Source organism: Plutella xylostella, chromosome 13 (assembly GCF_932276165.1).
Source record: "Plutella xylostella chromosome 13, ilPluXylo3.1, whole genome shotgun sequence".
Lineage (NCBI taxonomy): Eukaryota > Metazoa > Arthropoda > Insecta > Lepidoptera > Plutellidae > Plutella > Plutella xylostella.
In genome coordinates, this window is record NC_063993.1 from 3853838 (window position 1) to 3880438 (window position 26601).

Genomic DNA, 26601 nt, shown 5'->3' on the forward strand with positions numbered 1-26601 from the left:
ATATTAAAGAGCCTTTACTATGGAAAAGCAAAAAAAAAGCCAATGGCTTATTTTTGTTGTTGTTAAGAAGCTCCAAAAAGTCATGTGACAAATTTTCCCATGCCAGAAAATTTGTTTAGAAGGTCCTCCTGCGTCATTCCCTTTCGTCTTACTATACTAATGCCACTTTTGCAACACCCTGTATGTGTATACAATCTTGCACACCCTGTATAACCCCGGTCACTCACCTCAGCCGGGAACGAGTACCCGTTGACGGTGTGCTCGGAGCCGAACTGGTCGTGCAGGCCGTAGTGGATGTGGATCTCGTGGAACTGGTACTTGTAGGAGAGCGGCCCGCCCGTGATGTTGATGTGGTGCCGCGTCTCGTTCTCTACCGTGAAGATGACTGAGTGGCCCGTGTTGCTGATGAGCCCGTTGATCTGGTGGGATAGATAGATAATTTTTTATTGAACACAAATACTGAAATCACAATAATAAATACACAACATACTAATCGTGCGAATTAACTGTGCACCTGGCCAGCAAGAACCAGGTGTCACGCCGGGTACGCCAAAGCTAGTTAATATGACCTCTGGATGGATATACATATAGCTACGATATCAGTTAAGTATTTTTTATTCTATAATACATACAGTCTACCATTACACAGATTTCATCAATAACGCATCATCACTAACAACGTTTTCAAATAAAAGGACACATAAAACGACTTATAATAATTAGGTACTATTATTAAAGTAAGACTCTTTTTATTTTTGAGCAAATCCCAATACAAAAAAAAACCGCTAGGTTATAACAAAATTCTGTAAGTGAGAATAGCGGTGAGGTTTTAAGACTGATGAAATATTTAATGAAATAGGGAAAAACTCTAGCGGTCTAGAACTAGTCTAGCCACTCCCAGACAGCATGCGATAAAACTAGTACGTGCACAAAGTAACAAGCTATCTCACTAATAAGATACTACGATGATGGCTGATATACCTTTGGTTAGAGTTGAAAAATACTTGGTTGTCTATGAAGATTTATGAAGTACCTACTTATGTAAGATTAAAGTGATATACCATACTTAAGTCGGTTGTTGTAGATAGGTACTGTTTTCTGGGGCTTATTGCCAGTTTCAATAACTCTATCTATCGATGGCCGATATTAACAGTTTGTAAATTACACTGTGTTAAAATTACGTGGACATGAAAGTAATTACCTCCAATCATCGCATTTTGCAATTTTTTTAACCACAAAAATTCCTCTAGGGTTCGTCACCGTGGTGAAAGGACGCGTCAGTCAGATTGGTGAACAAAAAAGTTAGTCAGTCTTTTGGTTACGGCTCTCACAACACCCTGTTCATCCAATGACTCACCCGATGCTTATCTATGTGCAGGAAGCGCAGGTTGGGGTCAAACAGCAACTTGTCGGGCTCGAGGTCCACCGGGGACTGCCGCCGCCCCTTGTTGCACAGCGACCACTCCGGGTTGATCAGACCCCAGAACGCCGGACCTGGGGGGAGACGGGTCGGGTTATACTAGTGCGGGTCAGATTAAGCACCTACACGAACCTCATGAGCCAGTGAATGAAACAGTTCCACTTTTAAAACTTCAACCAAATTGACCCTATTTTTTTCAAATATTTAATTCAGTGCATTTACAATGTTACATGATAACATATGAAATTAATTTTCCCTCGAAACGATAGTACACCTTTTTCATGCTTGTCTTCATGCTGTCCATACCTATTTTCAGGGTATCAGTTAGCCTTCGTTGGTATTGGTATGTGTCGTCAAAATATAATTTCATTTTTCATAAACTTTATGCAATGCAATTAATTTATGTTTCTAAAACCTGTATATTTTTGCAAAATGTACATACTGTATTAGTGTAAAATTTAATTATGCGCAATAAAGTATTCTATAAAGTAACTGTACCTTTACATAACGCATATCCGCTACACGACTGCCAAATGTGAACATCACTGTTATAAAATTTAATTAATTCTTTGAATTAACATTTTTCCCATATAAATAGGTATATAAAATGTTGTGTAGTGTTTGTTCAAACTGAAGCATAATGTATAGTTAATTATCGTTCCTGTCAGGACGGCTAAAACACCAAACAATAACTGAACGCCAGGATTATGAATAAATTGGAACTCATTTACTATTACGTCTATTTCATAATTACATTTTCAAACGATTTGCTGCTTTGTATATCATAATTACGAATCAAAATCAGATAATTTACTGGAAAAGTTTACATTTCGTAATGACTCGGCGAATGGATTATATAGGATACAGGGAGGATTTCTATTAGTGACATTCCCGTTTGCCGGTAAATTACGCATCATACATAGTAAGTATACTGAGAAACTTTAAAGGTAAATGAAAAACAGTCGGTATTTTTTTTTAGATTTCGGAGTCGGTCCCATGATGATAGTTGCCTACTTTTAGGAGGACGTTCTCCTGTCAACGGAAATGACCAAACTCCACCCTGAATATAAAAAGTCCAATCAGTCTGAATCCAAAATATCTAAGCTGCTAAGTAATGGTAATGGTAATAAAAGTATCGTTAAATACAGTAGCATGGTATAGTCGGCGCGCGTAAAACTGGCCAAAGCGCTTTGGTTGGCATTCGCGGGTGTATTATTTATGACCTTGAAAATTGCACCGTATGCCGGCGGCGTTGTGGCTACGCCCCACTTTATGGGTATGTGTTCACGCCAACTTTCCTTTAATGCAAAAATACTTTTTGTATTTTGTTAGCCAACTAGGGGATTTTTTTCCGTTAAAGCCCTGAGGAAAATAAATAAAAAACTAAAAAACTATTTAATACTTATACCACTTTTAAAACGTACGAATAGCACCATAACCATTGGACTAATATTAGTACATTATATACATTAAATACTTCAATCACTACTACAGCTATAGTATTTAACGAAAACATTGATGTCCATTTCCCTGATTTAGGTAAGTATGTACCTATTTAATTCAATAATTTTGATTTCAGCATTTGTATCAAGTTTGCATTTCGTATTATAATTCAAGAAAAATACTTATTCAGAAAAATACTGCGATAACGACTTGAATTCCACCGTGACGCGATATGAACCAGAGATAAATCGAACGTAATATTTCTGTGTCACGTCGTTGAGCCAATTTTTTATCGGTTAGGCCCGGGTCTCCTATTACGCGCCGTAGATCGCGTCCAGCGTCACGCCGTAGGCCGCGTCACAATGCTCACTGCGTCTACGCGCCAACGTCGGCGTGTGAGGGAGACCGCATCAGTACATTTCTATAGTGAGCATCGTGACGCGGCCCACGGAGCGACGCTGGACGCGACCTACAGCGAAAATAGGAGACCCAGGCCTTACAGTGGTAATGTTTTAAGTAGTATATAATCAAAATTAAAATCAAAAACTCTCACGACCAATGAAAAAGTTCCAGAGACAATAGCACCAAATTAGGTACTCCTAAATAGAAAATACTAGCTTAACGACGCCGTCTGCAATATTGAAATAAGTATATTTAACAGCGCAACAGAATGTTATATCAACTAAAAATTTAAATATTAAATTTTGTTCGAATTCTAAAATAAAAATGAAAATTTGTCATTTTATGGGTGTAAATTTTCATTGCTCTCGAGTGTACTTATACTGAGTAATTTCATCAAAGCCATCCCGATAACATGTGATTTGTACCCACATTGTACCTGTGCAACTTTAATTATCAGACCAACTCCGAAATACAGAAAAACGCTGTTTCATAGTACAGTTTATGTACGCACATATCAAAGATACTGTGCATATCTCTGCACAGCACATAAACCAGTGACTTTATGCACGCATGCAGCATATTCTTGCGAATACAACTTTATTCCTCCACAGTACATACACATTTACAAACGCAAAGCGCCACAGACACGCCGTGTCTCGCACGTTCACCGCAGCCGCTGCCTGCAGATGTACTTGTGAGTACCACAGACTAACGTACACAGGTTTAGAAAGGTAGGTACTATCGACGACATTAGGTAACTTTTTTTAACCACTGATTGAAAAATAGGGGTGTTATAAGTTTAAGTTATACGTCTTTTGGTGTTGAATGTCAGGGGTTTGTAACGCTAGTTAGATAATGACAAAAAACTTTATAATTATTGGTAGGTAGTGATTTAGTCATAGCAAAACTCCCATTGCGGACTCAGACTGTACAGTCTGGGGCAGACAAACCTGACCTCAGAGTAAAAATGCTACAAAAAGGATCAGTTTCTTCGGCCCAGACTGTACTCGTAATAAAGGAGGCCAGAGCACACTCACCTGAGATGCCGTCGTAGGTCCACCATTCCTCCCAGCTGACGCCGCTCACGGCTGCAATCAAAGCAACTCTAATTAACTCGCTTCATTCTAATTACGAATATTCGAGACGGTATATTTCTAGACATGAGATGTTCAATGGTTGAGGATTCTTAGGAATTGTTGTTGGGTACGAAGATTTTGTTAATTGTTTAGGTAAATAAAAACATAGATTGGTTTTTGTTTACTCGTACCTATTTCTTTTTGCAATAGTTAAAAAGTTTAACATTATTTTTTACATGTGGAAGATTATTTTTCATGTTTATCCGAAAGTCAGAAAAACTTGTACAATTGTACATATCAGATTTAAGTATTTGTATAAGTAGGTAGTTATTGCATTTCTAAGGCTCGACTTAAAAGGTCAACATGGATATTTTTTTACACGAAATAATTTGAAATAAATCTACCAAGGGTTCGTTAAATGGTAGGTGTATTTTAATATACTACACTTAGTTATTTGATTGTATTATGATAAATAATAACCTATTGATGTCCTTATGTAAAAAAAACACTAACTTATAAAATCGTAATATAAAGCCAAAACACAAAAAAGTTGTCAAGCCAAAAACAAATGATTTTTATAATAGTATAATAATATAATACAAGAGTATTGTGTTCTACGCCTTGGAGAATCAATGGAATGAAATAACTGAGCTAACGAAACGGAAAAGCGATTTTCTTTATATGAAACAAAACGCTTCCCTTTACATGGCACTCTCGCACCTTCATTGTTCGCGGCGTGCGATGATAAATAAAATTATTAGCTTTGTTTTACTATCGTATATTTTACTTTTTGACAAGGGATTCGTCTCTATTAAATTTTAATAAACTTCATATTTTAAAGAAATAGTGCATAAAATTTGATGATTGTGAACAAAAGTTTAAAGGAGAACGTGAAAGATTATGTACATAATGAGATTATAAAAAAATATTACGTAAGTACATAATCTATCCCAATATGTATTGCTATCAATCAATAGGTACTTGCTTTATTCCAAAGTTTAAACTAAAATGCAGTTGAAAGGCTGTATTCCTCTTTTATTGAATGAATTACAAAACTTTTATTACATACTAAATTCAGGTATAAAAACTAAAGCTTCAGACCCACAAATAAACCGAGTTCGCAGCGGGATCGGGAGCGGCAGGATTTAGCAGCAGATTAAAATTTCAAATTTCAGCTTTTTGAAGTTCTCTTAATTAAGATTATGAGATTATTGTACTCCTTATATTACGGACCAATTAATTTAAAAATACCCGAGATACTTACATAAATAAAGTAATTATCTGAAGATTGTCTTAGAAAGATCCTCTCCACTTAATATTTTAATACCTCCCTTTACTTAAAGCTCCGCTGATTTATAGCTGTTAATAGGTAGCCTCACCTTGAGGGGAACAACTTGGAAGTTGAAGGTCAGTGGCGTACTGATGATTTATTATCATTCCTATTATGGAAATAAGTTTTTCATGGTTAAGAATGGTCGGCAAAATACCACCGACCGCACGAGAGCGGCCAAGTGTGGCCCGCTTATTGCCGCAGCGCCACCGCGAGCTGGCAAATCCATACTCGGACTTCTTGAAGTATGACTTGCGAACAACAACAGTCATAAAGTCGAACGAATAACAAACACAGGCTGCGGAACTTATAATGCGGACGAAAGCGCGCAGTCAGCGAACATACACCGATACAGAAGTTACTCGATATACGTCTGATTTATGTTTTTAATTTAAATTTTTGCATTCGGCAAAGTTCGCCGCCGCGCGCCGCCTGCATTGCAAATAGTGTATCGCGGGCCAATCGCTTCGACTCGATACTCGATGCGAAATACGGCCTTAATCTTTTAATGCTGCTGTACAAAGTTTTAGCTCCCTCTGCGAGTTTGATTATAAAAGGATAAGTTGCTTTTACTCGATACATGTGATTGTGGCTTTAGCGGGGAGGCTGGCGGCTCTCAACTTTGATTGAACCTTCGCTGTTGTGAATTAGATTGGAAATTTGGGCGTGGATTAAGATTTGGCTGTGAATTTTGATACTGTACTTACTTGTGTACCTTAACTTAGTATTTAAATGTAATTAAATATTCTGTCTAGTCTTCTAATTTAATTCTCATTACAAAATTGTGAGTACATAATTTAACAGAAGATTTAAACGAGATTTATGCTGTATTGTTTTTTTATTTTTTTTAATCTTCACCTTACCTCTTTACCTACGCTAGGTAACCACGTTTGCCGGTTCATAGTCTAGCTAGATACTTCGAAACTTTGATCTAAACTACACAAATGATTTTTGGTTCATGAGCACTATACGACCATCTCACCTCTTCATTGAGACTTCGAAAACTGCACATAAACTTACTTCAATTGCGTTATTAACAAATGCAACGATTACGATTATTATTCCAACACCTGTCCCTCTATCCCGCTGCTAAACTCATAATATGAACTTAAACCAGTTAGCGGCAATTTGCTTTATATGTTCGCAAACAGGGATAACATTAAGTGTGCATTCGCTGCATGTACACTCTTAGTGGAGCTCAGTGCGGCTTAATGCAACTTTACCTCTGCACACGCCACCTGGGTAGCGGCACACATTGTATCCAATCTATGAATTAGTTAACTGTGCAAAAGTTCCAACTGGATACTCGTGCCACTTTTAAGTTTCTTTAGTGTCTGCTCCCCTGGTAGTAATGGTTATGTGGCTGTTACCACAGATTACTTAACTGTTACGAAGCTGTGAACGGTTTTATCTGTACGGTTAACAAGAACTAAAAGCAGTACTAACTGCTTAAATGTATTTTAATGTTAGGTACTGCTATTAACTACCTAAAATACTTTAAAAACTGTAATATTGTATTTTTTATTAGCTGTTACACATAGAACAGTACCTGCATCCTCTATATAATGCACTGTAAATGGCTGGAGCAAACTCGAAATTTAAAATACAATATGTTGCGAAAATTTACTTTGAAATTACACATATACTTATTAAATGTACCTTTCCCAATTAAAATCTTCCATGCTTGAATTTCAGTTTAATAAATGGCAGACAGTGTTGAGTAAAATATGTTTGCAATCTTTTATTCGCATCATGATTATGCCAGGGTATCGTTGTTTCCCAAAACGGTTATTATAATAATAATTCATCAAAAGAGAGAGTTACTTAAATGGACTGCGTAATTTAAAGGAGACAAAAATCAATAGGTTTTGTTTTTAATGCAATGTGACGATTTTTTGATATAGAATATAAAAATGATAAAAATAATGATCTAACAAGTTTTTGTAACAAATTACTATAAGCAGTATGTAGAGAGTAGGTACTCTTCACGTATAAAGTAATAACCAACACTTAGGCACTGTTTCACAGTGTCTGGTTAGTGGCTACCTGTGAGATAAAATACATGCTGTCACTGTCAAAAAAATAATAACAGAGAGTGACAGCATGTATTTTACCTTACAGGTAGCCACTAACCAGAGATTGTGAAACAGGGCCTTAAACAAGTACGAGTACGAAAATTGAAAAAGTATTTTTATCGAAGTAAATTTAAATTAACCATAAAAGAACAAACCAAATGTCAAAATATTTTCACACTGGGCAGTGGCCACACACACGCACTCGGCGGTAAACAAAAAACAATACGCCCCGTGCAGTGTGCACTGTGCAGCATCTGTTATACACAGAGTAGCATTTTGTAAGTGATCAACTCGAAGGCAAGTAAAAAAAACGCACTGCACCTAAATTTTATATTTCAGAATATGGACCTCCTCCAAGAATAGAGGTCCTCCATATTCTCTCACTGGACCAAGAAAATATTAGATATTTTATACTATTTTATATTTAGGTACTAGCTATATCAAATCACAATCTTCCTCATCAATATCTGTCATTCAACTAAATATCTGCAGTAGATATTATTTTTAATATTAACTTTTTATATTTGCTAAAAAATACAGGTAATACGGATGACATTAATTCATATTTTTCATTTCCCCTGCATTAGGATAGACCACTGTTAACACGCCACCCGTGGATACCTAGATCACTGATAAAAAACCACCTCGTACACACCCACAGTGCACACGGCACGCACGCTGTGTATCAATGGCGCTAGCGGCGCATGCAACTTGCATTCGGATCCAAATTGATTTATATGCGTTTTGAGCTGCACCGCCGCGGCCCGAACAACACCGGACACCGGCTAAATGGTAATAACGTGTAGAGACACACGCGATTTATCCCGGTGACGCAATAGTGTACGTTCTCGTTTTTGCGTGGCAATAGATCACATATGGCGGCCGACGTCGGATAAACAAGGCGGCTATATAGCTGTTATAATGTTAAATGTACGTACATAGGTATATGAGATGACAAATTAGTGTTTAGAATCTTTTCTGGATCGAGGGTTAGTCATGTCTAGCAGTCACGATATATCTGTACTTTTAATACCGTAATTTTATTTAGATAATGCTAAATAGTTCTTTTGATTAAATTGTGCAGCTACATTTTACCATTTTCAATACTACGTATACACACCAAATAGCCGCGGCCCTATGCATATTTTAAAAGCCACTTTATTGTTTCAAAGATGAAAATTTAAACCAAACTTTCTTCAAACTACTTACTGAATAAATATTATGCTCAAGTTTTTTCTTGTAAACGGGTAAACAATAAACTTAAAATTTTGCTACCTACTTTTAATTAAGTAAGCATTCTACTTTTTTATTTTGTGGCAAAAACTTTTGTTTCGTTGCGAGAGATTTATCTTGAAAACCTTACATTTATCCGTTCACTTTTCAGTAATCGCGCCAATAATTTGGTCCGACTAGACCATTAAAAAAGAACGACTGTCATATATTATCAAAGGTATTGATGTCGCAATCAAATGTTGAAACGTGAGCAATTCGCAGCCGGCGAACTCCACAAAGAGCTGCAGCCATGCATCGGAAATGAATCAGTATCCGTTTTGAGTGAACCAAATGATATATCCCTCGTTTTTTACCTGCACTCCATCTGCTCCTCTACCACAATCTCAATACAGCTCAAATTACAACGCGACACCTCTGCAGTCAGGATGTTTTACTAGCGGAGACACATTGTGCCATTCCTGCATTTTAAATGCATATGCATGCGGAAAAGTTCTTGAATGTTTAAGTGTTGAGGATCTATTAGAGAACTTCGAAGTTCAAGGCACGCGATATAAATAATATTAGCCTCGTACCGCTACAGGTACGATTCAGATTTTCCGATGCGCTGAACCGCAATGGAACGAGTGGGAGTGTCATCGGAGTATGAAATAAATAAATAAATTCACTCGGAAAATAGGCAATTTCACGGTGCATTGGTCGTTCTTGCGAGTGCGGTGCCGCCGCCTAACAATGGCTCCGCTCATGCGGATAATTTAATCGAACCGGCGCTGATTTTTGTCATCCGCACTGGATATCAGTCTGCGCTTTTTGCGAGGTGCACCTCCGATATTCTCTTTGTAAACTTTGTACGTGCACGGCAAACTTTTCACGGCATGAAGACAAAAGACAACGTATTTTTAGCTGAATTTACTTATGCTGAACAACATTTTTCAGAAGACAAAGAAAATACCGCAACCTTAAAATTATACTTGGTCGTAACTCGCGCGGGCCAGCAACCTTGTGCAGCACGGAGCATATTTTATAAAGACTTCTAAAACGTAATATTGTTGTGGACTTTTTCATTCGTATTATATTATTGTATCGCAAGCGCAACCGTTAAGAGTTGCCCGACGTTAGTGAGACTTGCCAACAGAAGGCGTTCGAGTCTACCTATCGCTAACTCTAACAAGATTTAAAAGTTTGCAGACAATTTTCAAACTTTGAAGAACCTAAAGTGTGTATGTTATTGGAAAGGCTTAGACTTCATTATTATGAAATATGTTGTCAAGCATTCTAATGAAATAAAAGTGACTAACATGTCTAAAAAACTTCATAATAAATCTCTAAATGAAAATAAAAAAGCGTATTCTCAAACATCAAGCCTGTCCACGGCGCCTACCCTACCCTACCTCAATTCAGCGCGACAGTATTGCCACAGACTAAGTAAAGACAAAGACAGGCGTCGAAGCGCGGAAGCAGCTGTGTGTCGGTCGCGTGCTGTTTGCCAATTTATCACTAAGCTGATTATTTATAGGCGTGTTCCACGTTCTGACGTGCTTTATACCCCCTGTTTGCTCTCCTCCCATTGTCTTACACTCCTTTATTTACACGCCTTTTAAATTGGAGACAATAGGTGAGCGGCAATGTTGTGTCGTGTCGACAGTGTTGCGACGAGTCAACACTTTGATGTTTCGTTGTACCTACATGTGTGTCCTGTATTACATGTTACAAGTATTTCATTTTACGCTTCCACATTTAGGAGATATATAATTCTTATTAGACTATGTTATACATACATAAATACATACAATATGCTCACGCCTGTCTCCCAGAGGGGTAGGCAGACACTATGGATCTCCACGTTCCACGATCCTGACATACTTCTTTCGCTTCCTCCGCATTCATACACACACGTCGGTTTCGGAAACTCCTTATTGGCTCTTCTTGTTAGGTAGTAACTATGTTATAGTTACAACATAAATGTATAACAGATAAGTAGGTATTTCTTATTTTAAATTCTACGACACACTTGAGTACTTTTTTAATAAAGTGAAAATACCTCTGGTGGTTAAGCAGCGAGTTTAGCACACTTAGTGCCCAGTGAGGCGAGCCCCGGAGAGCATGTTTCTTAACTTAGAGTACTTCACTGTACTCAAATTAAAACTTCTTCACACAACAATCATTACAGGGATTGGCCCGGGTATCGATGCGAACGTGCCTGGCTCTACAACACTCTACATTTAATAATTGAACTCCTTTTTTCGAATTCGGTTAAAAATAATTTAAAACAATACAAACGTGTACTTACATTTATAAATATATATAGGTATTATCTCGTGAAAACCGTGCAAACAAAGCAAGTACCTTTAACCATTGTCTTCGTTTCGCAGTCAAAACAAATTCGCCATGATTTTCATTGCCCGGGTCCAAACTGGACACAACTAAACTCCGTGGACTATAGACATGTAAAAACAAAAGAATACCGGACGGCAACGACGCATAATAAAAAAAAGAAGAAAAAACTTTTCAAAATACGAACGACATAGCATAAAAACGGTCACGAAGGCCAGCCGTGGCCCCACAAATTGTCTTTTCAGTGCTAGGTTTTGGAGCGCAGGTGGCTTCCCGCCGGCAAAGCGGTCTTGAGCCGTTGCAGGCCACCTCTAAATCCTGGTACGACTTTAATTTAACTTGCTACACTGAATATTGTCCTAAAACTGAATTTGTAATGACATTATGCCGTAAGCCTCTTACAATCGTCCATCGTTTGGGTGTGTGTGCTTTGCTGTAGCAGCCGGGACCGTACCGAGGCTAATAATGCCGCCTGTATTTCTACTGGGAACCTATTGCAAAAATTGTATTGTAAACCGAATTGCACATTTTATTGTTAGCGTGACTTTCTTACTTCAAATAAATTTAATAGTGATCAGTAGTATAGTAGATACTGTGCTCATTTTAAAGATTTATAATGAAAACCCTCTAAACTGCTATGGTTAATTTACATATTGCGATATTAAGCCTGTATTTATTCACTAGCAAATACCAAGAAACATGCTCATAATTTATAACTCAGTCGTAACTTGGTGCTTTATGCTATTAATTCACGGGGTCTCCGAGGAATCACAACGGATTTTAACTAACCCATTATGATAATTTAATACACTAACCATCTTATTTTTATAGTAAACATTTTGATAACTGGTGTAATATGAGACAGACAAATTTATAACTGATAATTTGATTGAAAAACTAACATTGCGTCTAAATAAAGAGTTATTTAAGAGCTAAGTATAATTTTATTTATAAAAACTAAAAAAAAAAAACATCTTTAAATAATAAAAACAATGAGCTCAGTGTAAATTCACGAATCAGTATAACTTTTTATTTCCCTGTTTTAGTGTTGTAGATGTTTAGTTTTATTTCAAGCCGGATATTATAGCGTCGCACCCACAGGTAGTGGGACGATAAAAATACTAATTGCTATGCTGTTTTAATGTTTCCGTTGGTAGCCGTGGTAATCTAATTTTTGTAGAGCACTAACGAGTGGGAAAAAACGGAGCTCGGATGAGGAAAGCACTGGAAATATCTATGACTGGAGAAAATAAAAATCTGGTATCGTAAAGGATTGTTAAATTTGGTTCTGAATTTTACTTTTTAGTCTTGAATTTTTTAATATGTCTAACATTAAATTGACCTCACAAAAGTACTAAACAGGTAAACATAATATAATTAAGTATATCCTCCTGATGCCCACGGTCCTTCTATGAGTACTTAACGAGTATAGTTGTTACTGCCCAAGCTATACTATATTTTTTCTGGACTAAATGCCCACGGTCCTTCTCCGAGGACGAATACTTTGTGTTTGAACCATATTTGAATTTACCGCAATTATTTTTTGGGATTGCATCTATGGATTTAACATTCCATCACTGACAGCTGTCTTAAGTATCATCTGAGGATAATCAATCGTTCATTGAAAAAACGTCAAAAAACGGAACCATGGCGGGGCCACCGTCGACTAAGTAAGTTGTAATCTTATTTTACTTATGTGATCTAATCATTTAATTAAATAACTTTAATAAAACCTTATTGTTAAGTATATTAGCAAGAGACGAATACTAATATTTTATCAATTAAGGTTCTAAATAATATTATATGATCATCCATTTACATTAGTACTCGTCTGAGTACCGTGGTCTTCAATTACATAAACTTTTAGTCCGCTATACTATAATTTTAGATATACTTATTTTTGTATTTTTTTACAGAATATAATGCTAAATCCAAGAAATTGAAGCATATTTAGCTATGTCGGACATAGATCTCTCGGAGGACGATGACATGACGACATAAATGACTCACCATGAACCCGTAGAATTTGAATTTTGTGATGATGATATCCAGGAGCTGCTAGCTGAGCCTTTCATTTTATCTTATTTTGTTCCTATATTGATCCCAATAATTATAATAGTTGATAAGTGTGAGTTTATCTAGAATAAATATAAGTTCTAAACTTATGTGAGACTGATTTTAAGTGTTAAATGTGTTCCTAAGTGGTTCTTATTTCATTAGTTTTGTTATTTCTAACAAATTACCTTATAAATATATTTTCTACCAATAAATTAAACTTTTTTTAACTGCCCACGGTCCTCACATGAGGACTATTGATTTTCGAATTTAAACCTATTGAAACTGGTTCCTTTTTTAATGCATTACCCGTACATACTACTAGGAACACTATATAATAATTTTTGCGACATTTATTCAAGTTTAAGTTTCTGGGCAGTAAGCTAGGTAAACGCAATAGTCCTTGTGTGAGGACCGTGGGCAGATAGTCCTAAAAAATAAAATAACGGCTGGGCGTCAGGAGGATATACATACATAATTGCTTACGACTGTAATGCCCGAAGGGGTAGTCAGAAGTGACTCACAAACGAGTCACCCGCTTTTCACTCTACATTTATTTGATAAAAAACAGATGAATAACTTACCGGAACAGGAAAAGAGTATTTGCAAGATAACAGTTGCCGTGGCCGCTGCTAGGAGACCGCTCATGTCTACTTCAGCCGTCTTGTCTATGTCTAGGCCGCGACATCGAGCGTGTGGATTAAATACTCCTTGTACTACCGCAACTTTTCATCTTATTTGAAAATATAACTATCGGCACCTCCTTGCGTGGGCGCACCGTCTTCTGTTTCGTCGCATGGCTGTTTGTACCTGAAACAAAAGAAGTATACATGACTTATTAAAATAAATATTGAACAAAACATTGAATTAAAAAAAACCGTAGTATGTGTCATGCAACTCATGCACCGAATTTGTACCTTTTGATGAAGAAGGGAATCTGAAAATACCTATGTTTATCAAAAACAAGACAAATCCGTTAACAAGAAAATCCACAAGATAGAAATAAAACTTTGACATTCTTATTAGTTTTTCAACAGATTATGTAGCTCAAAACAGCCAACCGTTATGGCTAAAACTAGTAAATACCAACCAGAGAAATAGATCGAATAATGATATCGATTCTGAAGGCAGAAATTTTAAATTTAGCGATGTCAAAACCTTAATTTCTTTGTTTTTTTTTTTTTTTGGTTATTTTTTTTCCTTTTCACGGAAAAGGCTAAGGGCATTATCCCATACCGCCTGGTCTTATTTAATTTTGTCTTCTATGTGATTTTGTTCGAGGCCAAAGGCCTTGTCTTTCGTTGTAATCTTCAAATTTTCTTGTAAATATAAGGTCGAAACCAAGTCTTCAGTATTATATTGTCGAGGCTTATAGCCTTGTCTATCGTTATGTATCGTTATATCAGGGTACTGTGTATTTTCCGGTATTTGTTATTTTTTTTCAAATAACTCCAATCGTATTTTTGATAAACTCATAAATGGGGTAGAATGTATCCGTATTCTTGAGAAGATCCTGAATAGAGCGCGGGACATCCAGGGCTTCTTTGTATAAATCCAGTAAATTGTCAATAAGAATAATCCTTTGTAGATTAAATGCAGAGCAATCAAAAAATATATGATCCAGGGATTGAATTATATCGTTATTACAGTATGTGCAATTTGGGGAAGGTATCATTTTTAATCTAAAAAGGTGTTCATTGAATCTGCCATGTCCAAGTCTTAAACGACAAATAGTTGAATAAAAGTTTCTGTTTATAAATTTTCCTTTGATGAACCAGGGTTGAGTAATGTCGGAGTTGATAGAGCTATACCATTTTCCTTTACTTTGGATTGTTTCATGCCAATGAGTCATCCATTGGTCTTTTATAATATTCTTGATTAAAACTTTGCAGTCTGAACCTGGCAACTTAATATTTTTAATAGGTATTTGTTGGATATTGGGATTTTTTACTATGGAGCTGGCAAGTTTATCAGCGAGGTCATTACCCGAAACGTCAATGTGTGAAGGTGTCCAAATAAAGCGGATTTCTCTGTCTTGATTGAGCCAAAGCCTGCTATAAATCTGCCTGATGTTGTATATGATGTAATTTGTGCCACTACTATAAGAAGGATTTGATAAAGCCATTAAAACACTCATGCTGTCCGAAATGATCAACCATTTCTTGAAATTAAGGTTAGTTGCTTCTATGTATTCTAAGGCTGCATAAATGCCCTGAGCTTCTGCTGTATATATGCTTGCATTAGAAGGTAATCTTAAGCCATGACCCAATTTATAAGCAGGAACATAATATGCCATAGAGACATTATCGTTACATTTAGAGCCATCTGTATAAATTTGCTTAAAGTCTCTGTATTCATCCAATCTATTGTAAACAGCATATTTGTCAGTCAGTGTCCTATCTATTTCAATATTAAGGCTACAAAATTTGCTTCCATACGTTCCCCCATAGCAGGGCAAAGTGGTACTATTGTGAATATTATATTCACTCTTAAATGTTAAAATTTGATGGATGTTATGACATAGGAAATGATAAGAATTATACTTCAATAGTTTGGAAAGAAGAAGATTGTCAGTTTCAGACAACAATCTTAGAATAAAATTGTATTTTAAATGACTAAATCTGATATTTAATGGACACAAGTTACACTCAATTTGCATTGAGTTAATAGGAGTTGATTTAAAGGCACCCAAAATTAATCTTAAATTAATATTTTGAATCTTTTCAAGTTTATTTACTAATTTTGAATCAATGCAGTAACAGAAAAAACTATAGTCAAAGTGACTTCGAACTAGGGCTTTATATAAAGTTAAAAGAATCTTGGAATCGGCACCCCACTGAGTGCCAACCAAAGATCTCAAAATATTTGTAGAACGTAGAGCTCGCTCTGCTATGCAATCGACATATTTATACCAAGACAGGTTATGAGTAAATATTACTCCCAGAAATTTTGCATATGGATGAATGGGTATCAAATTATTATTATACTGTATCTTAACTGTTGAAACTTTTTTCTTTGAGAATACAACTATTTTACTTTTAGTAGGACTAACTTCTAGATTTAAATATTTAAAGTAACTATGAAGTTTTTTTAAAGCTAAATTTAGTTTTTTACTTGTGTCTGAGATGTTATCACCACTGCAATAAATAGCCAAATCATCAGCAAACTGTAAATTGTTTACTTCTGATCCTAACATTTCATTTAGCCTATGGATATAAAGTATATACAAAAGAGGACTCAAAATACCACCTTGACAAACGCCTTTGGTAGATAATCTGGGTCCAAAAATTGAATTAGAGCTAATTTTTACGTAAACTTCCCTTCCACTAATGAATTCATGAATCCACCTTACGCATTTTTCAGGTATTCCCAAAGAAGAAAGAGTTGTACATAAAACTGAATGGTTAATGTTATTAAATGCGCCTACAATATCAAAAAAGATACATATAAGATGTTTATTACTGTTAATGGCAGTGTTAATATCATGGAAGAGATGACCTATACTTTCTCTTGCTGATCGACCACGACGAAACCCAAATTGATTTCTTGGAAGGATATGATTACTTTCAATATAAAACTCAAGACGCTGTTTTATTAGTTGCTCAAAGAGTTTGCCTGAACAGGATGTTAAAGCTATTGGTCGGTAAGAATCTGCATCATTTGGGTCTTTTTCTGCTTTAAGAACTGGAACCAAGCAATCTTGCTTCCATTCTTTAGGAATTATTGATTTATCCCAAAGTAAATTTAAAATGTGTAAAAATTTGTGTAGACTATCTGTATTAATATTCTGTAACATTTTGTATGAAATGCAATCTAAGCCAAAGGTGGTATCTCTACGTGATTTAATTGCTGCTTTTAATTCATCTAAAGTGAAAGGATTATTAATGTAACTATTGGTGGGGTTAATTGTGGTATTATTTAAATGCAGTGGTTGTGAGACAAAATCAGGTGTATATTTTCTTAAGAAGTTATTAATCCAAGATGATTCACTATTGTTATGAAGTTTGGTATTTTTACTGTAAGATTTATTAAATTTACGCATAGATTGCCAGATCTTTGAAATAGGAGTCGATCTATTTAAGTCTGAACAATATTTATTCCAACTATCTGTTCTCTCTAACTTAATAATTAGTTTTTTCTCAGCCTGAAACTTTTTAAAATTAATATAATTTGATTCACTAGGATCCTGTTTGAATGCAATAAATGCTTCTTTACTTTTTTGCACAGCATTAGCGCACTTTTCATTCCACCATGGAAGAGGAGAATATCGATATTTAGGATGGTTTCCTGCTGGCTTACTCTTATTATTTACATTATGGGATTTAGTTCTAAACATAGATAGATCTACCACTGTAAAGGATCGGAACAATTAACATTAAATTCTTTAATTAAATTATTGGCTAGCTTTGAGTAATTTGCCCAATTTATTAGACGTAAGTTTGGTCTTTTTACTTCTTTTATGTAATCTTGAGAAGTAAAGTTGTTTAAAGATGGATCGCTAACTGTATTATATAGAATATCTGTTATTGTGGGTAGATGATAACTTCCCAGGGGATCATCATGAACTGTCCAGTTACAATTAAGAGCTATAGAAGGACTAACTATTGTCAAATCTAAACCATTTGGTCTCCAGTTATTTGTTCCTACTGTGGTTGGTGAAGTGTCATTTAATAAAACTAAATTGCAATCATTTATAGAGTCCAGGACATCTCTTCCACGAGCACTGACGGATTGACAGCCCCAAATGGTGTGATGAGCATTAAAATCGCCTGATACAAAACATGGTTTAGGTAAGGAATCAATTAAATTTACTAACTTATTTTTTTTAAAAGATGGCGTGCAATTTGTTGGTATGTACATACTAACTAAGGTGAGAGAGAGATTATTATATATTATTTTAATTGTTATATTTTGGAGTGAGTCATCATAATATGTATTTAATCTATTATATTTTATACTACTGCGAATGACTATGGCAACACCATTATGTTTATTACCACAATCATTGCGTTCTATTGAGTATCCTTTAATATTTAAGCGTTGTGTAGGCTTAAGCCATGTTTCGCAAACTAAAGCTATATCAATATTATTATCATACAAAAATTTTGTAAAAATATGTCGATTACATAGCAAACTTTGAGCATTCCACTGTACAATCTTTAATTTGTTTGTGAATTGGAACTAATATTTTTTGTTTCACTGGGGTTGCAAATATCATTCAATACTTCTAACACATTTTTAGAAGATATTGGGGTATCTTGGGTCTTATTTAATGTTATCATTTTTATGATGCTTTGCACTAAAAGGTTTAGTGCCTTGTCATTACTTTTCAATAAAGACAGAAGATCAAGAGGCTTCTTTGGACCTAGAGGGGGGAAACTTTCATTATTGAATATGTCAGCAAATGATGGTGGCTTAACTTTCTGTCTGTTTTCCTGGATTTTTTTTTGTTTGATTGGACACTGTGCTGAGATACTGACATGATTGCCATCGCAGTGGAAGCATTTTGCCTTTTCAATAGGTGTTGTGCATACTTTGAAAGAGTGCTCTTCTTTACAGATGGAGCAGCGTTCCGAGTTCTTACAAAACTTTGCTAAATGGCCATACCTGAGACACCGGAAACATTGCTTGACTGGAGGAACATACGCTGTAATATCATGCCGCCAACCGTCCAAGTCGACGTAGTCTGGAAGTACTGACGTCGCGAAGGTGATGGCTACAGTCTGCAGGGGCTGTAGAATAAAATTGTTGTCAATCTTTGTCCTCTTTGTAAATCTCCTTACAGATATGATCTTCTTGTAACTAGACAGCATGGTGAAGATTTTTTTGTTAGTCAGGTTGGTAGGCACATTTTTAATAATACCAGTAATTTCTGTGCTTTGTGCTGGAATGTTGGCCTTAAATTGATAATCCTTTAGAAACGTGGAGTTATTCAGAAAGGCATTTGCAAGGCTGGCCTTTTCAAAATAAATTGCAATTTTAAATTTGTTCATCGATCTTAAGTATTTTACCCCTTTATTGAATCGTTTAATGCAACTCGATATGGACATAAGGTCTCTGGTTCCGATGGGCATCTCCGCATTAGACGACTCTACGAAAACTACAAATTCTGCAGCTCCGGAATCCTCTGGGTAACGCCTCTTGTAATCTGTAACTAAGTAAGGTTTTGAAATATCCAAAACTTCGACCTCTGATTCGGAGGACGTCGTATCGACGTCGGACTTATCACCCTCATCATCCTTCTTCCTTTTTTTTCTTGTTCTCACCTTCCCCATTGCTATTTTTTAATTTATTATGTATGCAACAAACTTTTTATTGGTTTTTATTAGTAATTTACGTATTTGCAGTAGTTTTAATGAATATTATTAATAAATTTTTCGAAAATCCCGCCTGGTCTTTTCAATGATTCCCGCGCTTTTTCTTAATTTCTTTGTTTAAAATTTGACTCTATGATTGTTTCCGTAAATGTCATTTTATGCTAGCAAATTTTTAAGTTTGACAGCGTTAAAATTAGAATTTCTGCCTTCAGAATCAACATCAATGTGTATCTATAAAATGACATATTGGCCTAATTTATAGTGCCACAAACTTATCTGTTCCGGTGAGAGCGAACTAAATTGGTCCATACCTCATTACTTACTAAATGAATTTCATATTGACATAGATTATATGGACCAATTTAGTTCGCTCTCACCGGAACAGATAAGTTTGTGGCACTATACACAAAACTAAAGCTTCAAACTGGCTGTCAGATTAGTACAAAGCCGGCTTTGACACGCCAATACGTATTGGTACACGCGTGGACACAGTATCAGCCCAAATCAGAACCATTTATGTTCATTGCCCAATAATTAATGATACGAACTCGATAACATTTCCATTGCCTCGTTAAAAATATCTCTGCTGTATAAAAAATGTTATTATATAATTTGGTACAGCAGATATTTTGTAGAGGTACCTAGGTAATAATATAACGTTTATCTTCGTATGAGATTGGCAAAAGTAACAGAAGAACCTACAGGTAAAAGATTGACTACATTTTTAAAAGTTTGTGTAAGACTGTTGATGTAAAACATTATGGCGCTTGAGAAGTATTATTTGATTAAGCTTTGTGATGAGGTGTAGCAAAAGATAAAAACATGTTTTACTATTTAATCTTAAAATGGTATTCTTACAATTACTTTCTTACTATTCTATATTTAACTTTACCAAGAAATTGTCACTATAAAATCCGTTAAAACCTACTCTATTTAAATAAATTCCACGATAAAATGTGAATGAGAATTCTGAAATGAAGAAGGAAAAATCTAAATATATTTTATTCATCAATACACCTTGAAAACATCACTTTCTTGGGAAATAAAACAGGGTAATTATTACGCAAATCCTAAGCTACACACAGAAAATAAAATCACAATACTTCTATTCAAAAATAGCATACCTACAGACATAATGTTCGTGATAACAGCGCTAAGATAGGTCGTGTCCTTACAGAATTTGAATGTCGATTTTGAGGTCGCTTATCCACAGTATAAGCTGTGGAAAGTAGGGTGCATACACGCGAGGCAGTCGTTAACACTGCCATGATCTAATGGAGAGGTAAGGGTTAATATAACCATGGTTTTCAAACTATAAGGACGGTGGTGGGCGGCCGTGAGTGGATAATTGTTGAAGTTAGATATCTCTGTTTTAATTTAGCGCGATTATTGGAATTTGTGTGGGAGTTGAAGTGTTTCATTAGCATGAAGTAGTAGGTAGTTAATATCCTAACAAATTTTTAGTTTAATTTTAATTTTATATTAGTTATTTAGATTGTATTGTGTACATAGATATTTACAGTTTCAATAAATGATTACGAAAAAAAAAAAAAAAAAAAAACCAACAAATTAGTCTAACAATATCACTGTGGATATTCTCTGTAATTGATACAACAATAATTATTGTAATGTTTACATAAAATACCCGCAAATACCATACGAAACGACGCAAAAACCGTTAAAAACAAAACAAAATACTAGTTACGGTAAAAAAACGCTAAATCATAGGCAACCAATCGAAGCGTTGTCATAAATTGAAACGAGTGACTTGAAACTAATACCTCAGAGAAAATATATTGAAAAATCGGGTGCTATTACACTTTTGCATTTTAGAAATTGGTTATTTTGCACAAAAATAAAACATAAAAGTATAAAATCACTTTTAAGTCATTGGTTTAATGTTGTTTAGATTGATGAGCTGAAACTTAAGCTTAAAATTTTAAATAATATAATACCTAATTTAATAACTTACCGAAACCCTTGTATTAAGTTTTATATACTTATCGACTATTTTGAGTGCAAAATAACCAATCTCTTAAATGATGAAGTTTTGTAACGTTCGATTTTTCGACATAATAATTATTGTCTATCTAAAAAAGATACCTACACCCATAAACATCAGTTACTCAAAAAAAAAACCCTTCACCAAATAGCGCAGGTGTCTTAGCACCCGATGCAAATTCCGACCGTAGCATTTCGTATTTCCGCGACGCGCCGCCGTGGCGCTTTAATTCCCTTGGCTGTTGCGAATCGGCGCATGTTTTTTCATTAAAACGCATTCAATGGCTCGTCGTCGAGCTTTCAAACCTGCGCTTTTGAAAATATTTTCGTGATATTCCCGGACGGCAGCGAATCTGATCCCTTTCAACGTTTCGGCAAATGTTATGAGCGGAGTTCGTGACAGATATTGTGATGTTGGAGGGCATCCATCGATACTATTGTAAATATTACGGTCGGTTTATTTCACTCCTAAACGGCTGGTCAAATTTGTATGTACCCATAGAAAACCAACGACTATGCATTAGAGTTTGAATGACTAAATTGCATACACGCTAGTTAGTTACTTCTCTAGTTAGATAATTTTGTGGTGCTATATTTTATATAGGTACATTCGTATGATAAAACCTTATATACACGAAATTTCAGAAGTTATATAGGTATTTAATATTTAATCGAGGAGACATAAGATGATGCTAAATTTTATTTTATAATTGCACTACTGTAGAGTTCTTAGACCAGCGGGTCTGAACTTCCTTTTCAGACCCGCTGGTCTAAGAACTCTACAGTACTACTCTCTTCATTCATGTTTATTGGTATATTACAAAGGGTCATTAACATAAAAGATAACTTAATACCGCGATGTAGTTTGCGGGATAGTCTATTTAAATACATGACAGTTATTTGATGACTGAACAGACGTCGTTTTTAGTAATGCATGGTATCAAAATTTAGATTCTATTTGTCAGTTGCTGACTGGTCAGAGTGCTCAAGGTGCGCGGACTTGTACTAAAATAATATTAAGGTACAAAATTGATACATCAGGGAGGCCAACATACCCCATACCCCACGCATTAGAAGTTATGCAGGTTTTATATATTGTAGAGTTATGCTGTTATAAAAAGTTTATAAGCTGTAAAATATACGCCACACTTTATTTTGCATATTTCGCTACCGGGCTTAGGAGCGCGATTACTACAAAAAACTTTTTAATAATAGAACACGTTTATATTGCTATATTCATAGTGCTTGTGAAAATAATACATATTAATTTAGTGTAGTTATTTTGTGGTTGTAATAGTAAAGGAATTCCTACCAAACTAACTTTCAGTACTTGTCGCGGTACCTACATAACACAGTTTGCATTTAATTGCTTTGAGCCCAGTTCCTCACAACTGCGACTGACTAATGGCTAGTACAAAGCTCCCGTAAATGTACAAACTATTGCATTCAAATTTAATGATAGTTAGTTACTGTTACACGAATTTAAAATACCTGCCTTCTTAAGTATTGCCATGAAATATAAGCTTTCTGATTATAGTACCTAGATGAGAGATCTAAATTAAATAAAAGTAACGTACCATTCAAATAAATAAAAGATCAATGTGTAGAGACAACTTAACTTTTCCACTGCGTTATATAAAAATGTCTGTAACTTGTTTAACAACTAAGCATTCGTTTTAGCAACGCAACATCTTACAGCAAAGCGTTGTATTCACTTTAAATATAATTTACCAAAAAAACAACAAGGACTAAGCAAGGGCTGTTCGGAGTCGTGATAAAATACGTAAGTTATTGTAAAGTTCCCGCCAAAAGCGACAAGGTTCTACCTCGAGGCCCGTGCTCCCGCCGGCATGCGCGCGGTGCGACTGAAGGGACCATTTCACTCCAACCGTCGCACTTTGGCTTGCCTACCTTTCAAGTTTCCCAACCCCGCGTAGGACCAAATGCAACAAGTCGCACAATAGCACCACTTCATACTAAATCTTAATACAACCGCTTTAAGCTCAGTTTGGTTTGCGAATTGGCCAATTAAAGACGTAGGCCGAATTCGAAACTTAGAAGGTGCTACGCCGTAGCACCGAAACGTAGTGCGTTCGGTTTGTACGCTGTGCGGAACTAGTCTTTTTTAGGTCGGCAAAGAGCTTCAAATGGGTTAATGATAACGGGACAAAAACTGCGTGATACAGTGGAAGACGCGATGATTTTTCCGGGAGTGAAAGAGACGGCTATAGTTTTTCTTGACAAAGAGAACTGCCTACATGACTTGAGGAGTGGAGGGGATAATCTTAGTGCTCTGAGAATTGTATTGAAATATATCCACGATAATGGTCTTGGCGACAAAATTCAATCAGCCTTGAGGCTTGTCTCGGGAAATGTTAATAAGAGAGAAGCCAAAGCTACCTGTAAGATAAGTTTTTAGTAAACAAATATACTGAAATGCACAATCATTAAATAGCGCTATGCTTGGGAATTCTCTGAAGGATTGTCAGTATGATGAATGAAGTGATTATTAAGAATATTAGGGCATACAGCTCTTCAAATTTATAAAATAAAAAAGCAATGGTATGATCTTCTGAAAAATCGATGGTCTTTGGGGTAGACTGTAACAGACACTAAACTTATACATTATTCAATTTGTGAACCATATGACAAACGATTATTGATTTTAAATGCTGTACAGTAAGGGTCCTATCAGAGGACTTTCTACGTGAAACAAGGTATAGCATGGACGCCGTACGTCATAGCTTTGTGGTACGTTGTAGCATTATTTTACAGAAGCCTAGGTTCAGTAATAGGTGATTACGGGCTAATTACGGTGATGAGTAGTGAGTACACATCAAATAAAAGAAAGGAAATTTTAGCACCCATGGAGCATCAAAAAGTAGTTCAAAACGAAACACAGTTCTCGATAAAGTGATGAATTAATATAAAAATAAGTCTGTAGCGATAATATATCAGTTTGATTCGCTACGAATGAAAACACAATCTCATGAGTGCACATTTTAATTGTACAGACCTGAACAGAACTAATCCTCCAGATCGAGTGAACAGAAAACTCCGCAATTCTCGATCGCCCCGGCTCAGCCAGGTTAAGTCAGAAACAACACCGACTTACCATAACCCACACCGCCCCAGCCCGTGAAATGTGAAACATAGCGATTGCTTTGAAAAATACTCTGCGAACTTTTGAAAGTCTGAAGCATTGCTCGTCTTTTATTCATGTTCTGACATGTGGCGTTCTCGTTGTGTACCGGCTTTCTTTCCTAACAAAATAAACTACGTTCCAGCGAGTTAGGTCCTTTGAGAGCATCCTTTATGTTTTATGAATGAGTCCACCTTATGCATTTGATGCATCTTGAGCGTTTTAATGCGATTCGTTCATTACGTGCTGTGGCACAGACGAGGCAATCAGGAGAGTAGTAGCTGCGCGTTTTAAAAGGTTTGGATATTTTTTATAACCTAGGTTTTTCACGAGATTTGAATTTAACTTGATATTTCGTGGGAATAATAGGATGGATTCCAAGACCTGAGTGCCATAGTTTCTCAAATGTGTGTATGTGATATAATATAATTATCTAGATACTAATATCATAAAGTAACAAGATACTACATAAGCTTAATTAAATACTTCACTCTCTGACCGAAAAATTAAGCTACAGGGGATTACATATTTTTTTATCTTGGAATAATAAATTTTCTGTGTAATAGTATAGAATATAATAGAATATATAAATCTTACTACCTATGCATAAAAGATCTACCTACAATTGAATTATGGCATCGATCTGTAACTGCCCCTTTACTTACAGGAAGAATATTCCCACAAAGTGTATGAGGCTCACATTTGACCTTAAATTCGTGCAATAAATTACGGTTTACTTTGTCGTTTATGAGGGAGGCTCAGACATGCCCTGTGTTTACTTCTGAAGAAAAAAATATTCCAATATATAGGTAAATATTCACAAAATATGAGAAATTCGTTAGAATGAGATTTTCATAATAAAAAAATAATTATACCTATATAAATAGAACAATAAAACATTGAAAATCTATGGTTTTTTTGTGGCTCTTGGATCTTGGAAGATTGTATCGTGATATGTTACACCCATAAATCTTATAAATTTGTAGCCCAAAAGCCCCCAGTATCTATGGGGCACATATCTAGTAATGCCACTAGAGTACCTAGTATTACCCACGATTAAATTTTTTCCCCAGAAATCGGGTATTTTCCCGAAAACCGGCAACCCCAGCCACAATGTCCCGGCGCTGCCTACACGGGCGCGCGAACACATGTAACAGATTGTGGCAATAAGGGAAATTGTCTTTTTTATGAACGCCCGCCGACAACGTAAAGTATTCAAGCAGAGAGCTCAAGATAACACGGAGACCGGTTTTTCCGTGCTAACGATTGCAGGAGGTGAAACGGCTGGATTAATAACTAATATGGTACTTTTTAAAACTGAAAATATTTAAAAAACTCAGTAGGTAGGTAGAGAAAAACGCTCAAATTTACTATGATAAATAAAAGTACATGCGTATTGGTTTGAAAGCAAACATTTTAACTATTACAGTCACAACACAGACACAATTATATAAAGGATGGCTAAACTTATAACTTCTTATTTTAAAATCAGGGCCTGAAACCGGCACGTTTACGGCGGCGGCGGCGAGGGGTAATTGTTCATTCCTTAGCTCTCTACACTCCCCCGTCTCTCGAAAAGAAGGTACGTGTAGGATTTCAGAAGAAAATGTATTAATTCAGTTTTACACAAGAGTGCACTAAAACAAAAACCGTTTTCTTCCCGCGGAGCCTGTTCTGCTAAAAGATGAGCAGACAGATATTTTATATGTTTAAGGTGAAGGTAGGTAACTTTCATTTTAAACAGTTTTTTTTTCAAAAAGACCACGTTTATGCCCT

General features: G+C 35.7%; 1 protein-coding gene and 1 long non-coding RNA gene across 2 annotated transcripts in view; one reads left to right on the forward strand and one right to left on the reverse strand.

Moving 5' to 3' along the window:
• LOC105387771 (carbonic anhydrase-related protein 10) overlaps positions 1–23537 on the reverse strand; it is a 40111-nt gene extending 16574 nt beyond the window's left edge. Inside the window, exons 1-5 of the mRNA XM_048624957.1 lie at positions 23261–23537; positions 13950–14175; positions 4303–4353; positions 1358–1494; positions 228–419 (exon numbers count right to left, since the gene is read on the reverse strand). Of these exons, the coding sequence (XP_048480914.1) occupies positions 228–419; positions 1358–1494; positions 4303–4353; positions 13950–14013 (444 nt within the window). The 5' untranslated portion in view covers positions 14014–14175; positions 23261–23537. The remainder of the gene's footprint in view (positions 1–227; positions 420–1357; positions 1495–4302; positions 4354–13949; positions 14176–23260) is intronic.
• LOC125489330 lies at positions 12699–13486 on the forward strand. Its single transcript, XR_007266897.1, has 2 exons — positions 12699–12980; positions 13227–13486. It is a non-coding gene; the product is annotated as an uncharacterized LOC125489330 (long non-coding RNA).
• Positions 23538–26601: the final 3064 nt, after the last annotated feature.